The sequence below is a fragment of the Hemicordylus capensis genome, chromosome 6, assembly GCF_027244095.1.
Source record: "Hemicordylus capensis ecotype Gifberg chromosome 6, rHemCap1.1.pri, whole genome shotgun sequence".
Lineage (NCBI taxonomy): Eukaryota > Metazoa > Chordata > Lepidosauria > Squamata > Cordylidae > Hemicordylus > Hemicordylus capensis.
Window position 1 is genome coordinate 110,647,171 of NC_069662.1, and position 17,740 is coordinate 110,664,910.

At 41.7% G+C, this 17,740-nt stretch overlaps 1 protein-coding gene across 13 annotated transcripts in view; it reads left to right on the forward strand.

Moving 5' to 3' along the window:
• Window positions 1-17,740, forward strand: part of ZNF385D (zinc finger protein 385D) — a 641,404-nt gene that overhangs the window by 542,049 nt on the left and 81,615 nt on the right. For all 13 annotated transcript variants that reach the window (XM_053263043.1, XM_053263038.1, XM_053263036.1 and 10 more), the window contains one exon: window positions 11,238-11,400. In XM_053263043.1, coding sequence (XP_053119018.1) covers window positions 11,238-11,400 — 163 coding nt within the window. The remainder of the gene's footprint in view (window positions 1-11,237; window positions 11,401-17,740) is intronic.

The window sequence follows — 17,740 nt, forward strand, 5'->3', positions numbered from 1 at the left end:
GCAGTCAGCCTTTCTCTTCCAAGCAATCATATGGCTGAGAAAAGCTGAGGCTTGAGGTTAGGAAGTACACTGAAGTCTCCCAAAATGGTGAAGCGAGCAGATCACTGCCTCTAATTCTAAAGTCCTAGTGACCAGTAGAAGTTGCAAGGTAGTAAGAGTCTATGCTTATGGAGTCACACATCCAACAGTGATTACAGCATACAAGAGATGAAGTGAGTTCTGGCCCACAAAAGCTTATACTTTATCAATTTGGTTAAGCTGCCACAAGAGCCCTGTCCAGGTGTTGGAACAACAGACACCATACACTCTTACAAGTGCTTGAAAGGGGTGAGAAATCCTGCCCTGCACATCAATAACCTCCCTCCTCTCGTTGCTCATAGAAACAGCAGCATTTGTGTGAAGAGGGAAGTTAGCACTTCCGTGACTGAGAGTCTGGATCGCCCAGAGCTCTCAATCACAGATGTGCTTACCGTCATGATGAACAGCGAGAGGAGGGAGATGATTGGGTGCTGGGGTGAGATTTCTCACCCTCTTCCAGCACTTGTAAGCATGTACGGTGTTGATTGTTTGGACGCCTGAACAGGGCTAAGCTTTAGAATGCTTTAGATTTAAAACACACGGGCCTTGAGTTGGCCAATCACATTAGTATGACCTTTTCTTCTCTTTATTTCCACACTTTAAAAAATTAATGAAGAAGAAGGCAAATGAATTCACCTGATGGCTTTATCAGTGATCCTGCATGAACAATGCTATTATTTTTAGAGTCCTCCTACCATGATTTTTGTTTGACCCACTCATAGCTCTTTAATTCAGAGTTCAACACAGCAACTGTTTTGATTCTGTATAGACAAAAGAAATGGTTTCCCTAGCAACAGGTATCATGTAAAAACATTCGAGTTAGGAACCTTATTCTCACCCACTCAAGTTTTCTTTTATTATTTTGTTCACAAGATAAAAACCCCACAGAATCAGATAGTATACAGTCAATAGGATCTTTTCCACTGAAATGAGAGGAGAGGCTCAGAGCAGGTAAGTGTGTTCCTACACTGCTCTGGCTGTACTGGAGTTGTTGAAAAGATTTTCACTTTAAAATGAGATTCAGGAAGGCACTGACTTCATCAGGGGTTATTATACTCTTTTCAACTGAAATCTGGAATGATACACTGCTCATTCCCTGGCTCCCATTCCTTCCTCCTGGGAATACCACTCCCATTCCCTCCTCATATACATCGAGGTGCATACAATTATGCATGGATTGGAGAGAGTGGACAGAGAGAAATTTCTCTCACACACAAACACACCACTAGAACCAGGCGTCATCCCATAAAACTGAAGGTTGGGAAATTTAGGACTGACAAGAGGAAGTACTTTCTCACACAGCACATACTTAATCTATGGAATTCTCTACCGCAGAATGTGGTGATGGCTACTAGCTTGGATGGCTTTAAAAGAGGCTTAGACAAATTTATGGAAGACATGTCTATCAGTGGCTATAGGCCACCTATAATAGGCCACCATCAGCCTCAGAGGCACGATGCTCTAAATACCAGTTGTAAGAGAGCAGCAGCAAGAGAAAGGGCATGCCCTCACCCAGAGGCGTAACTATAGGGGGGGCAGGGGGGGCACGTGCCCCGGGCGCCATCTTTTCTGGTCACGTGGGGGGCGCCGCCATGACCAATTAAAAAAATTTTTTTTAAAAATTTTTGTTAATACAAATGTTTCCTGCTCAGTGCAGCAGCGCTGCAGCAGTCAAGGGTGCCCCCTTCCCCACGAGCCGTCCCTTCCACGCCGCCTGCGCCCCCCCCCATTGCTTTGCTTGCGCCTGGCAGCCAGTCAGTGGCCTGGCTTGGCGGCGGCGGGCGCTTGTGAGGAAAAACCTAAGTATAATGTAGTATGTTGGGGGGGTGGCGGGGTGCCACGGTGGGGGGGCACCATTTCAGTGCTTGCCCCGGGCACCGTTTTCCCTAGTTACGCCTCTGCCCTCACCTCTTGCCTGTGGGCTCCCCAGAGGCATCTGGTGGACCTCTGTGTGAAACAGGATGTTGGACTAAATAGGCCTTGGGCCTGATCCAGCAGGGCTGTTCTTATGTTCTTGCTAGAAAGTTGCTCTTTTCACTCTAGTGCAACTCCTGCAACAGCATTTCTTTTCCATTGGTGCTACTAATTGAACATGACACATATCAGCAGATACCATACATTTCCTGAATAACGTTTATGTGATGAAACCTTATTTTTCAAAAATGTATAATCCTCCTTTGTTGAAAGAATATAAAGGGGATTTTTATATTCAGCGCTTTGCTGATGTTAGCTGCTGTTAGCTGATGTTAGCTGCCTTCACTAAAATAAATAAATAATCAAATTATTATTTTCTGTATTATCAGAAGGTTCTTCCTAGTGATGTGTTTATTATCAAAGTTTCATAATATGCACCATTCTCTCTGGACATACAGACAGATGTGCAAACGTGTAATTCTGCAGTCAGTGCCTTCCTTTCAGAATATGTAATTGAGAAACTGGAATTACATCTGCTTTAACTACAGAAATGGAGAGATTAGTGAAAGGTTAAAGTGACCATGTGAACTGTATTCTTCTACCCGCTGAAATCATGCAGGTTTTTCTCTCTCATTTGATTGCCAATTCCTGGTGGATGGCGAATTATCTTATTTTTAATAAATTCCCCATGGATAAGCGTTACTCCCACTGAAACAGGTACGACTTGTGCTAGCTGTCACAGAGAAAGCTAGTATTATGAAAGGTTGAACAAATTAGCCTATGAAATAATAATTGTAGTTGCCATGAAAAAAATAATAATCTGGTCCTGTGATCCACCCCCATATTGGTTTGATTTTCCAGGGGTGTCACTTTCTTGAGGCTTAACAGAAATATGAGTGGGAGAATGAACTCAGAGCACAGTAGTCTACCGTGGGCTGCATTACAGAGTCTGCTATGTTATGTTTCTAATTTAAATAGCAAATCCTTTAAAATTTAAGTATATATTTTTCGGATATAGAAATAATAAGACAAACCAAATGTAATTACTGTTACTTTAAAAGTCCGGAGTTTTGATATACGAAAGGGCAAGAGTGCATTTTTTAACCTTTATAAATGAATAAGCTTGTTATAATGAGGCTGTTCTCATGAGCAGCCAAGACTGGACTAGGGCAACTAAGCCTGGGCTCGGCTGCCCATAAGAACTGCCGGGAGCTGCATAGCTCCCAGCAGTGCCACAGTGACAAACCTGCTAAGGGAGCCGACCAGTTAGACAAAGTTAAGGGTGCAACCACTCCCTTAACCCGGGCTAACTGTTCATGTGTCTGCGCCGGTTTCTCCCAGCCTGCACTGACACAGGAGTGGGCTCCCGGCCATCGCCAGGGGAATCCCCATAATGCACCACACACTCATGTGGTGCATTGTGGGATTTCCAGGGGCTGGGATGATGTGTCCCAGCGCCTGAATCTCCATACTACCTGGGGGAGTAGCAGCTGATCTGGGTGCATGATCCACACACCCAGCAACTCTTCTAGATAATCTGCAAGGAAGGTAAGCTGCTGCAGCCTTTTCCGCTGCCCGCCCTCAAGCCCGCTTATGGGATTGTGAGAAAGGTTTCGATATATAGTAACTTCTCTGGGTTTATCCCCTAAAGTCTTTAAAATGGCAGCACATGTATTCTTCAGCGTAAAATACTGCACATAAAATGTGCAATGGTGTGGCCCCCCCATTGCTTTGGAGCTTTTATTTAGCAACAAAAAGAGGATAGATTTCTCTGTGTAACATTCATTTAGTCTCTTGCCTTTGCATGCAGTGCACGTTATACAGTGCACTGTATTATACAGTGCACGTTAGATGGACACAAACATGTGTGTGTGTGTGTGTGTGTTTGCTTTGCTTTATAGTGTGATTAAATCTAAGTTCAACTATTTTGGCCAGCAGGGATTATAATTGTGTAATTTTTCAGGACTACTGGCACGTAGCTAAGCTAGCAGAACAACTGAGTTAACATCGCACACTGGGACACACATTATGTTGGTATAATAGTAATTCCAGAAGACTGTCCTGGTATCTCGCAAGCTTACAATCTTGGAATACATAACAGCCCTGCTCGATCAGGCTCACGACCTATCTAGTCAAGCATCCTGTTTCACACAGTGGTCCCCAGATGCCTCTGGGAAGCCCACAGGCAAGAGCTGAGGGCATGCCCTCTCCCCTGCTGTTGCTCCTCTGCAACTGATATTTAGAAGCACTTTGCCTCTGAGGCTGGAGGTGGCCTATAGCCCTCAGTCTAGTAGCCATTGATAGACCTGTCCTCCATGAATTTATCTAAACCCTTCTTAGATTCATCCAGGTCTTTGACTGCCACTGGCAGAGAATTCCATAGGTTGATTGTGCATTTTATGAAAAAGTACTTCCTTTTGTCAATCCTAAATTTTTTGGTAATCAATTTCATGGGATGACCCCCGGTTTTGTTATGAGAGAGTGAGAAAATTTATCGCTGTCCACTCTCGCTACTCCATGCATATACACCTCAATCATGTCTCCCCTCAGTCATCTTTTTTCTAAACAGAAAAGCCACAGGTGTTGTAGCCTTGCCTTGTAAGGAAGGTGCACTAGGTCGCTGATCATCTTGGTTACCCTCTTCTGGATCTTTTCCAGCTCTTTAATGTCCTTTCTGGGGTATGGTGACCAGACAGTACTCCAAATGTGGCCACACCATAGTTTTGTATAAGGGCATTATAATAGTAGTAATAGTATTTTCAGTCCCCTTCCTAATGATTCCCAGCGTGGAATTGGCCTTTTTCACAGCTGCAGCACACTGAGTTGACAGTTTTGATGAGCAGTTCACCACAATCCCAAGAACTTTCTCCTGGTCAGTCACCGACAGCTGAGTCTCCATCAGCATATATGTGAAGTTGGGATGTATCACTTTACACTTGCTAACATTGAACCACATTTGCTATTTTGTTGCCCACCCCACCAGTTTGGCGAGATCCTTATGGAGCTCCTCACAGTCTGTTGTGGATTTCACTGCCCTAAATTGTTTAGCATTATATGTAAATTAGGACACCTTACTGCTTACCCCAACTTCTAGATCATTTATGAATAAATTTACAAGTTGGTATAGTTGGTTAATTAACATTTGTGGGATCGAGTCAGACCGTATGCCAACAGTTGCAACTGTGCGCAAGCCTTCTATCTATCTATCTATCTATCTATCTATCTATCTATCTATCCATAAACACACACACACACACACATATATACACACACACGACTTTTTAGGCAGGGTTTCAGTTTTTATGCTTATATGTTAATATTATTGCAAGATAAATTTGAATATTTGTTTCATATGGACAAGAAGTTTAAGTTATATTGATTAATAATAGAGTTTTAGAGCTTGAAAAGACTATAGGTTGTCTAGACAGCTCCAGCTGCCCTCCTTCCATGGTCCTCTATGCCTACCACTCATTTAATCCTCACAGGTAGGCTAGGCTCACCCAATCGTTGTGACAAATAACTGAGGAAGGTATTTAACTCTGGGCCTTCTGGTCCTAAAGGCAGGTATTCTAACCACTACCACAAATCTAGCTCTACTAGAAAACAAATTAACCAAAACTGTTCATCGCAGATCAAACCAAATTTGGTGTACAAGAAACGGAGAATACACAAAGTCAAAGAGGTATTTGCAAAGCAAATTGTTCCAAGAACTCAAAAGCACAATGGAAGCTTTGTAAAGTCCAGCAAAGCAACATACATACTGTGGATTTTCCCCCTCACCTGAGTTTGTTCTTTTAGAACTAGCTGTAGTATTATATGGAACCACTCTCTGCCCCCAGCCCATTAGGAGAGAGAGGCAAATATTGCAATATTGCTTTCTCTCTTACATGTACTCTGCAAAATTTGAGACATTGGTTCACATAGCACAGCAACACTAGTGGAAGAATAAAAGTAGCACTAGCAACTCTCAGCCCCACTGCAGGCTTCTGAGCCTGCCAAAAAGGGAGCCTTGGCAATGAGATGTGCTGGTTAGAAGGTGGCTGTAGTGGAGAGGGGAGCCCAGAAACTGGATGGAGCTCTGCACCTGGAAGTTTCCAGGCTCCATGTCACGTCCCTTCATATACCTGCTGGTCAGGGTATAGCTTTGGCCAAGTCACCTCAGATTAATGGCTAGAGGTCTGGCCCTGAGTCTTCTCTCTGGTCTTTGTTACTTCACCAAGGCCCCAGGAGCAATGATGCCACCTCCAGCTGAGTCACAGAGCTGTTGCCAGACCAAATTCTCTTCAGCTCTGGCTCTTCATCATAGGCAGTCTGGCCCTTAAATAGCTCTTGACAGGTGCTGCAGTTCTCATGAGATCTTGGAAGGCCCTAAGATCTCGCCCAGAAGTCTTGCAAGATTTCTGTGAGATCTCGCAGGTCCTCTCCGAAGTCTTGTGACAGGACTCCGTCCGTCGGCATTTTGCCTGTGGGATCCCTGCAGGGCCACCCATCATCGGGCGGCCCACAGGATCAGGGCTCACCAGTGCAACTGTTGGTCTCCTCCACGGGAGAGGAGCTGCCCGATCCCCATGGCCTCAAGCCTGATGCTGTTTGATTCCCCTACACTCTCCCATCCCCCTGCAATGATGCAGCCCACCTCATTGTCAATATTCCCTTAATCCTCAGCAAAGCCTTTTCGGCTGACTGAGGAAGGTGCAGTAGCACAAGAGATGCTTGTGTGAACTCTTTTATGCTGGTGTCACTGTGTATGTGAGATAGTTAGCCAAATGTGGTTTTATTTTTTACACAGAGTGGATTTATTTTAAAGGGTGCTGTAACAGCTAAGGGAAATACAAAATTTGGCAGCTCGCAAAATGAGTGCCTTTGTTTTACATTGGCAGAGAGTCAATAGTTTTTTGCTAGACCCAAAAACTATGGAAATGAAAGAAAGATCCATTTATGTTTTAAAGAAGTTATTTGATTGACCATGAGGCACTAGTTCAATCATCTGTATGAAACAGGAAATCACCTTAAACAAAAGTTCTTAATTTTATTTTTTCACCTCTCCGTTATTTATGGGACTAGCAGACACAGTTAATTTAAATTATATATTCTAGTCTCAAAGTGTGTGTTTGGGCAGGGGGGAGGTCTCTTATAGGTTGGCAAATAAGTGCACCTTTAAGGACAAGATCTTTTTAGCAGATTGTTACAAATACTTTTTTTTTAGCTTCCTTTCCCAGTACTCTTGTTATTTTCTGCCACTATTACCATAAGGAATGTCACAGTATGTATGATTCCCTCCTACCCTGGATAAAATGGTGCAATCAGTCATTCAGTCTCCTTTTTACAGTTCTGCATCACCGTTTCCACTCAGGTTCAGGCTGTGGCTCCATTTTTCCTTCTCTGCATTACATTCTGGCATAATTACATTTTTCATTCTGTCTAATTTCAGCCCTTATGCTTCAAAGAGATGTCATTGTGTGGTGAAACTTACGTTTTTGTGTGACTCTTTTTAACTCTGCAAGTACTAGTGCTGTATATTCCATATGTGCAAAAAAATGTCTGGGGATATCTTTCCACTCTTCTCCCTTTCTGTACAATTTGTTTTACAGGAAAAGACAATAACAGGTTTCTGGAAGTTTCCAGTTCAACCCAACCTAAAGTTCAGAAAGGGATCCCTAGTGTAGTCTAATTTAAAACTGGTTCAACTGTTGGCGAACAATCTATCTTCCCTACACAGCAGTAGCATTGAACTGCCAACCTTGCTTATCTTGAAACAATCCTAAATGCCTTCATATCCCTATGGATAATGAAGATTTACAGTACTTTCTAATTTTTGTGTTGTTGTTTTTTAAAAAAAACATTACTTCATGGGAAGTTAACAATTCACTGTAGCTACCATCTAACCTGTTCACTTGGAGCAGTTAACAGGTTAAATGGTAGCTACTGTGAATCTCTTGCTGGGATTCAGCTGGGAGCATTTGATTTTATGTCAGAATATTTATAAAACATTATGTATTCTTGTGCAGGGCACTGTGATTTATCGTCACATACACCATATTCTCATTTGTGTGCACCTCCCAGTGAAAAGGGGAATTCATTATATGAATACTAATTTTATAATTGGTCTGTGAAGAGGATAGCTGTGAAGAACTTAGAAGTAATCAAATTAATGTTGCTATTAACACAGACAAGAGAAACTTATTTTTTTTGTCAAATAAGATTTGCATCACTAAAGAGTATTAAAATTGTGGTCTAATAAAGGAAGAGTTGTTAAAACGTTGTTGGACCTCAGAAGCAGACACATGGCGATGATGACATAAATGTGTACGCTATGCTGCCATTTTATTGTCATCCTAATCTAACATTGGTCTTTCAGTTTAATAGTAATTAACACCTCTTAACTGTTCACATTTGGCTTATAGTATGTCTCTTAATGTTACGTGTTGTTTGAAAACTGTAAAGATGCATGGTTGTGCTATTTCTGTTCAAACTGTTTCTGATTAATATCTCCACTGTCCAGTGTTCTTTCAATAAGGGTACCTACCACAATACCTAAGTTGCTCCAGAGAAAGTGAAATTTATATTTTGGCTATGAACACAGTATGATTTGAAAGCAACACACATGCTGAAGGGTTTTTTAAACTGGGGTAACAAGTCTGTTTTCTTTTTATTGAAGTCAGTAACATAAATATATACATTCAGTTTGGAATTCGCATTTTTGTTGTTAATAAAAAGAGGATAGATCCAAAGGTTTCCTTCCTCGACAGAAGGATCCAAAGATTCCCTTCTAATGGAAGGACTCATCTAGTTCAATGCATCATGCAATAATCTAATATCCAGACTAGGATCGTGCTGTAATAAAACATATTCTTGTCACATTGGGTTGGATCCAAGGGTTCTCTTTGTCCAATGCAGGGCATTAAATCTTGGCTCTCCAGCTGCTGTTGAACTACATCTCCCATCACCCCAGCCACAAATTATTGAGCCAAGCTCCAATGGAAGGTGTTTCTTCTGGAGGAAGGACTCCTTCCTGCAGTATGAAATGAAACCTTACTACCAAAGTAAGAGAGAACCTTAAATCCAATGGTATGTGGCAAGAATAGGCACAATTATTGCGGTATGATCTCAAATCCATCAGAGAACTAATGTATCAAATTCTATGTAACAGATGCCCAGTTCTTTTCAATCTTAGTAATGCCCTGAAAATGTATCAGATTGCCTACAGAGTAATCTTGATTCATGGAGGAATAAATGGTCATCTGGACACATATGGAACACACTGTATGCATCGGAGCCTTTACTTCAAGATGGTGTTTTCAGAAAACATAGACCAGTTCAGGTGATATGTTCCCTAATGCATGGTTAGAGAGCCATAATAACTTCTCTCCATGCCCACATGCTATACCTGTCCCATCTCCACCACTGGATTTTGTGTGGACCAACATGGGTAGGACTACACAACATGATCCATAGAGAAAATGCAGGAATTGACTGCACAATCTAGCCAACACATATTGGATTTTAGGAGCATACATTCTAATGAATTGTTTTACCCATGTGTTGATGTCCAGTGGTGTCAGGTGTGGGGTATGTGCACCAAGTGAGCACATCCCTCATCATGACATAGGAGAGTGTCTATGCATAGGAGAGTACTGTGTGCTTCAGCCAGCAGCTGAGGTGTGTCTGTGTATGGCTTACAATTTTCAAGGACTTGGATGTAGGGAGTACATATCTGCCTATGATATGCATTGCAAATATGCAGATATAGAAACATCCTGTCTGTGATGGTTGGATACACAATGTCAGTGCTGGGAGGCAACTTTTCTCCCATCACAACAATGTGCCCATATATAGACCTGCCCTTTTCTCCATAGGCATAAATGTAATCATTCATTCACTTATATGAAAGAAAGTAACCATTGGGATGGGGCTAAATCTGCTCCATGGCATATTGCCCCAAGAATTGATAATCCAATTGATAAAGCCAGCTCCTATACACCTAGCCTAATCTGGTCTCTCTCTCTCTCTCTCTCCTTCTCTCCTTTTCTTTTACTCTCTTTGACATGCAGTGTGTGACAATGTCAGATCCGATGCATTTAAACAAATAAACATATAAACACATTAGCAGGGTTCTGTTGTGCAAGCAGATGATTTCTTGAAAGTAGCTTGTACAAGTAATATTGCTGGAGCTGGACTGAAACCGTTACAAATTTCTGTCTTCCTATTTGTATAACAGCACTAGAATGAAAGGAATGTGCATAGCTGTTTTATATGGTGATGGCCATGGGGTACGTTAGTCACTTACAAGCTCTCACTAATATAGCCTTTACTGGCCAGCTTCCAAACACTGCACTTGCACAATAAACAAAGCTGTTCAGGAAGATGGCGTAGTTGCAGAAAAACACAAGGGCTCAAAACTGTTCTATTGTGCAAATGTTCCCTGCAAAATGTATTAGGCACATCACAGGCTGTGTCCTCATTGTGCTAGTTCAACATTAGTCTGGAATGCAATCGCCAGGCTTCGCAAAACTAGTTAGTACAACCATCTTATGATAACACATTGTCCTTGCGCAAGCACAATGGTAGTACGTCACACTGTGTGCAAGTTTAACCCAGCAATGGGGAGGAAAGCTGCATGTTATTAGCTTATCCCATGAAAAGTAGCTGAAGCAGCCATGCGGATGCCACTTCATTCCCGTGCTCATTTGGAGATAGGCTCTAGCCATATAAATCAGTTATGATTTCCTGAAGGACTCAGCATCTGGAAAGCCAACATCTATGGCTCTCACACTGAATTCTGAAAAATGGCCTTTGCTGGAGAGCTGACTAACCATCACACAAAAAAGATAGACATGATTTCTTTCTTGTTCCTCACTATCTACTGCAACATTTTCACTGCTTCAGTTAAAATTAAATACTCCCAATCTCTATTCAAGTAAGAATTCACTTGGAAAGAAAATCCTTGCTCCTTCTCATTAAGAGGAAAAAGCCTTATTAGCCAAATTTACAAAAAGGAATGTATTTATTTTTTTGAAGTGAGAAAGTAAGATAGCCCAACACAGTATTAATAATCTGGGTGATGTAAGCATATGATATTTCATAGTTTCCAAATACAATTCTAAAAAGAATTCTGCAGTTTGGTCACTGCCTTGGTATGGCGAATGGTACCCATTATTGAAAGGTGGTCTGTATTTGTACTAATACAGAGAATGCCAGTTTAGAAATGAGCCTGATTGCATGGTTCATTTTGTTCTCCTTTGTAGAGCCAGGCTGCGGCCCACTACAAAGGCACTAAACATGCCAAGAAGCTCAAAGCACTGGAAGCCATGAAAAATAAGCAGAAATCTGTAACTACCAAGGACAGCGCAAAGACTACCTTCACTTCCATCACTACCAATACCATCAATACCAGCTCTGACAAAACAGGTTAAGCGATAATCTCTGTTGTGGTTTCTTTATTTTATTATTTTATTTTCCTTGTTTACCGCCATGTCCGTTTGGTTCTGTGCTTGCCACATTGATTCATGCTTGATCCATCATTCTGTGTAATATTGATTTCTTTCTTCTTTGCAGTACACTTATGAGAGTAAGGTAATCATAGCGAGCAGTGTAACTGATTTCTCTTGTGCACAAAGAGGCTTGTCATCATTTCAGGCATGATTGCATACATGTAAGATGAGTAATATCTACGACAAGCAAACAATTAAATAGAAACTGCTCAGAACCTTGCAGACCGTACACAGCGCCTCTCTCTATGCACTTGGCTATGACACATTTTTAGCTACAAAAGCACAGAAAAATAGCACTAATTGAGACTGGGAGCCTCTGATAATAGCATTGTTTGTCAAAGCTTTATTGTTGAAAATTTTGAGCACTCCATTATTATCCCAAATGGGTAGTACATGATTTCAAGCTGGATAATAGCTACATTACCCCCACTTCTCATAAACAGGTAAGTGTGACTGATGCCAATTATTCTGCTTGCCTCATGTGTTAGACTGGGGTGGGGGGATTTAGCTATGGATTGAGCACAGATTGAGTATCTTTTTCTCCTTGTCCTTGTAATCAAAAGCATTTCAGGCAGCTGGTGAAGGTGGAGGAATTTGAGTAACCTGGTGTTTAAAATCTGAGCCAGTGTCCAAGAAACTTCAAAGGCAGATTGTTGCAATATCTTTATAGGAAAGAATAACTTGACACTTTCAGTAGTGGTATGCAATTGATTGTGATACACAAAATCTTGAGGTGCATAACTCAAAGATTTTCTGCAAAATGAGTAAAGTTTTTGGTTCTCTGTGGCTACAGTGGAACATATGATACCAATGACTTTTCTGCACTGTAGTTAAGTACAATTCAAGCTTGCATGGCACTGGTTGCAGGATTTGCTCTGCCCTTCAACATGGCCATCAACTCTTGTAAGTGTTGTCCAGTTTAAAAGGAATTGCAATGTTTACACTGCAGTGTGCTGATTCTTGCCAAAAGGAGTGTCCCAAGGCTTTATTGGTATTTCTTTCTTTACCTGACTCATTGAAGAGGGGTCTTGCTAGGATTACTAGACAGAGATGGTCTCTTCTTATTCATTTTGCCAGCACATCATTCACATATGAATGAAGATATACAGTGCTTTTCAGCTGTCATCCTTGCAGCAAATTTGCTTTGAGACAGAGAGACAGTGATTGTTTTGAGACGGAGAGACAGTTCATCGATAGTAGTGGCAGGGTTTCTGATCTGATATTTGTGATCTTCCAAATGCAACATTATCTTAGCAAGATGATATTGGCTTGAAATATTTTCTTGTATTCTGCAGAAAAAATCATGCAGTGCAACCATAGTATCCAAATACGGAGTTATCTCAGAACTTCTGTTTTCACACATTTATATATCTTAAAAGGAACATTTGCTTCTCTTCAAAGCTGCTTGGACTGTACTAACGCAATTTCTAGTGCTGTGCTGCTTACCTTAATTTCTGCTATCTGCATATGTGGCTTGTACTGCTTTCTTGAATAATCTGGACCATTTACCCTGCAGATGGCCAGCTACATTTAGTGCTGTGCCAGTTTTTATACACTGCAGTCTTGATTGCATTAGCTGGTAGATGAGCCATCTTGTCTTTTGGATGGGGCCAGGGTGGATAAAAATGGATGGTTTTTTAAAGCAAAAAGCATTTTTTTTTATTTAAATCAAATTGTTTTTATTTAAATCAGATTTTTTTTATTCACCCCCTCCAAAACATAAATGAAATACTACATTGTTTTTTAAAATAACATGGTTAAAATTAAATTTCATCACAAACATGCTTACACCTGCACTTAGAGTCTCCTAAAAATGAATTAATGGCTCTCTTACACATATTGATTTACCTATCAATCAAACTTGGGTATTTGTTTCAGTTTCATCTCATGAAAATTGCTCTGGTTTGCCTGCCCAATAACTACCAGCTCTTGCTTCTGGAAATTTTTGGGCCTTTAGTTTCTGTTTCTAACACTGGCGGATGAAGCCAGCCGGCGGCCTGTGTTCCTCCCGCTGGTCCCCCACCCCCAACATGCCCCCTGCGTCTGACATCAGATGCAGGGGATGTGGCTGGAGCACCAGGCACGGCCCCTGATTAGCAGTGGCCCAGGTTCTTGGAACCCGTCCACTAAATGGTGGCTCCACCCCTGGTTTCTAAGTAGACTAAAGTCACATGCACAAAGACACAGACTGGATAGTAGGATTGTTGTTTGAGGCCAGAGGCCAAAAAAGAACAATTAATTAAGGCAGAGAGACAACACAGGAAAGGAGGCAGATTAGAAAGAACCACTAAAAGAAATTAAGAGTGCTGAGGACAGCATAGATGACTTAAAACTCAAACAAGATTGCAAATGTGAAACATTTATGTCACACTAAGATTATTCAGGGTGGCATCACACAACACTGGGAAAGATGAACAGCTGGTTCCTGCAGCTTGGTAGTGATCCTGACTTCCAGTGGGGGTGTAATATGCCAACATCAGTTGTGTTGACGGAACCCTCAATGTTGTCATATTCTGGTTACAGATGTTGGGTTTGGAAATACGTCAGGCAAAATATACTGATACATGCTGATATTGGTGATGTCATCTGAAACTCCAGCAGCCCCACCTCCCTGGAATTGAGCTCTCTTCCAAGCTCCAGGAACCAGTGGTTCAGCTTTTTCTATGTTGTGAAGCTGCCCTTAGTTTAACAAAATATAAGTGCTATTTTGTTTCTGTGTTATTTATGTCTTACAGTTCCTAACATACTGCCTGCATCTGTATCCTAAAGCAGGTTTTGATTGAAGTTACCCATTATATTAAAAATAGGTATTATGAACTATTTCTCAAATTAGTAAAAACCAATTAACTAAAAAAATTACACAGAGTATATTCTTAGCTGTTATAAATATTCTATTGAGTTGTAAATTAACATGCTTAAGTGTTCAGACTCACACCATTGCTTAAGAAACGTGTGAATAAGTATTATGGGAAACTTGATTTCAATCAAAGAATGAAATCTAGGTTTCTCTTGGTCTTTTAAATCATGATTTAAACCATGATTTAAATCACCTTGATTTAAATTGATCCACCCTGGCAGGACATTAAACTTTATGGCCCTTTCAACTCTACAGTTTTATTTCTTCAATTCCAGCTTAGTGTTGGTGCTGCAGGTCAGCTAGTGGTGAACTCTGTTTCACCTCTTCACTGACTTGCTATACTGGTATAGAATATTGGTTTTGTATATGGGAGACACAAAATTAAACTCCTGATCAACAATTACATTCAGTGGGCGGCAAGTCACTGGCTGGCACCCCATGCAACAGAGTGTGGATGTGCCAGGAAGATGTGTCCATGATTTGGAGATCTTTTCTAGCTGTGCATCATCAAATTCTCAGTGGGGCAGGGCAAATTTTGACAATTTGCTCTGGTCCCAGAAGTGACCTACGTCTGGAAATATGTCCCTGAGGACATTTCTGGAGTCAGAGAAAATTATCGAAATTCTGTCTTCATCCCCCCACCCCATGTGCACACAGGTACGGCAGTAGTGGGTAAGCTCTACAAAGCACAGACACAGCTTCTTGGTGCAGCCATGCTCTGCGGCTCTGGAAGTCAGCTATGCTGGTCAATGCCTGAAATAAAGTATCTATCTGTCTGGATGTCAGCCATTGTCTGTTCACTCAGCCAGTCTATAGCAGCGTAAGGATAAATGATTTAAGAATTATACAACACTCTATGGTGAAAGATGCCAATGAGATAATTACAAGTGCATTGTGCAGGCAAGCTCAACTTTTCCAAGGTCACTGACATTTGCATTGAAATGGAGACAGAAATTATTGAAGAGATTACAACAAATTGGTAAATAGTCTACACATTCATGAAATCAGACTGTGATGTAGATTCATGACATTGGGCTAGCTTTAGTCGGAATGTTTGGATTAGGGGGTAGGAGAGATTTTGACAATTATTGATATAGCATAACAGGCAGATATCAAATACGGTTGCGTTTTGTATGCCTGGGGTTCAATGTAATTTAAAATAGCACTATATCTACCAAAAACATATTTCCTGCATGTGTATGGAATACTTCAGTAATTCAGTTCAGTAATTTGTTGACTGTATACCTTAATTATACATATATGAGTGATGAGTTACCCATGTCCAGGTGATCCAAAAGCCATGTATGGTAAAGTTTGATCTATTAGAAAACATGTTTGTCTGCCTTTTTGTTGTTAATCATTGTGGCGTTCATGACAGACATCCTACCACAGAATCCCAAGATGAATTTTTCCAGCATGTCAGTTTCACAGACATGAGGCAAAGTCAGGGCTCAGTATACTTCCTTAGGCCTCTGGATACTTGCCTCTCAGATAGTTTTTGTTAAGGTGTGGGGAAAGTTTATTACCCCCTGGGCACAGGCACAGGGAATATTTTATGTATTCATTTGTTTATTGTTAAATTTGTATACCGTCTTTCACTGAAACAATCTCAAGGCGGTTTAGGAAACATTTAAAATATAAGACTATAAAACAATTATACAATAAAAATATCAAATTGGAATACAAAAATACAAATCTAATTACAAGTTTAAAAAACATACACAATAGGACCATAGAGCAGCAGCAACAAAAACGATACTCTTATAAAAGCCTAGGTAAAGAGCCAAGATATCACTTGCATTCTAAAAACTGTGATGGAGACTGAGGAGTCGGATGCCCACCAGGAGAGCCTTCCAAGGTGGGGGTGGGGTAACTGAGAAGGTGCTGTCCTACATGCATGACAGCTGAACCTCCCTCATTGTCAGCAAGTGCAGCAGAGTCCCCTCTGAAGATCTCGTCAAGTGGGCAGAAACCCTTGAATTGAAAACAAATTGGTAGCCAATGTAAAAGTAAAGTTGTGCCATCGAGTTGGTGTCGACTCCTGGTGACATACTGCCCTTCCAAAAATGGCTCAGGGCGGTTTACACAGAGAAATAATAAATAAATAAATAATCATAAATTATTTTTTTAAAGCTTTTGTAAATTGTGGACGATGCAAATCATTTAATGGTACTAGAGAAAGACATGCTGCTCTGGTAGCTCCAGGTCTTAGCACTCACATCAATTTCAGAGGATGAATACAACTGAAGGAAGCCCGGCCAAGTGCGCGGCCGGGGGAGTCACTCATGTGACTTGCTTCTTTGCCCCCCACAAGGCAGTGAGCCCCCAGATAACTGTCTCCCCTTGCCCTATTATAGTTACGCCTCTGAGAGCATTCCAAAGAAGTGCGTTGACATTCCAAAATGTTGAAACATGACCAGTATCTGCCCTTGCAGATACAGTAGGGGCCAAAAGAGAATTGTACTGGCACAATTGTGCCAGTATAGTTAAGCTGGAGAGTGTTTTCAGCATTCCACCATTACAAGCCCTGAACATTACTTTGCTTATAAAATCAAAACAATTTGTCCAATCTGCCCGGCCATCAGCACAAATTCACTAGAGACACCTCCTCTGAGAATTTGGTGAAGCTCTGTTGGAAAATGGCTTAGATAGAGTAGTTTAAAGTTTTTTTTCTTTTGAACAGGGGTTTAAAGGGTTGGTTACTTTTTTCAGACTGAGAAAGTGCTATTAAAATGATTTTGTGGCCTATTTGCATAGTTTCAGCCTTTAGACTGCATACCAAAAAAGTGCCTTTTGTATATCCCCCTGGGACCCGGTTGATTGTTATTTTACAATTGAGCCTCAAAATTGGATTTTAAGAGATAGGAAAAATCCATTTTTAGTGCTAACGGAGTCTGTGCAATAGAAAGTTTGAGATTTCAGTGCCCACATCACTGCCCACAATAAACATGGTGGCTAGCTCACCGCTCTGCTCCTCCAGCTGCCCTGACCCCGCTGCCAGCACTTGTGCCTGCCACTCAATTTTGGTGTGCACCCCTCACTCATTCCTGCACAAACCTGGGTTCCCTGCCAGCTGCCCCAGCCTCTGCCCTAAGGGCTGAGATGGCCTCCACACATCTGCAGAGGCCATCTCAGCCCTGGGAGCAGGGCAGCTGGCAGGGAATGCTCACACCCGCCACTCCATTCTGGCACACACCCCTCACTCAGGTGGATGCACTCCTCATCCTGGCCCCCAGCCCCTGCAAGCCAGCATTCCCTGCCGGCTGCCCAGGCCTCCACCCCCTGGACTCAGATGGCCTTCATGCATGTGCAATCTCCACACATGCATGAAGGCCACCTGAGCCCCGGGGGCCAGGCAGCCAGCCAGGAATGCCAACTTGCAGGGCCAAGACAAGGAGTG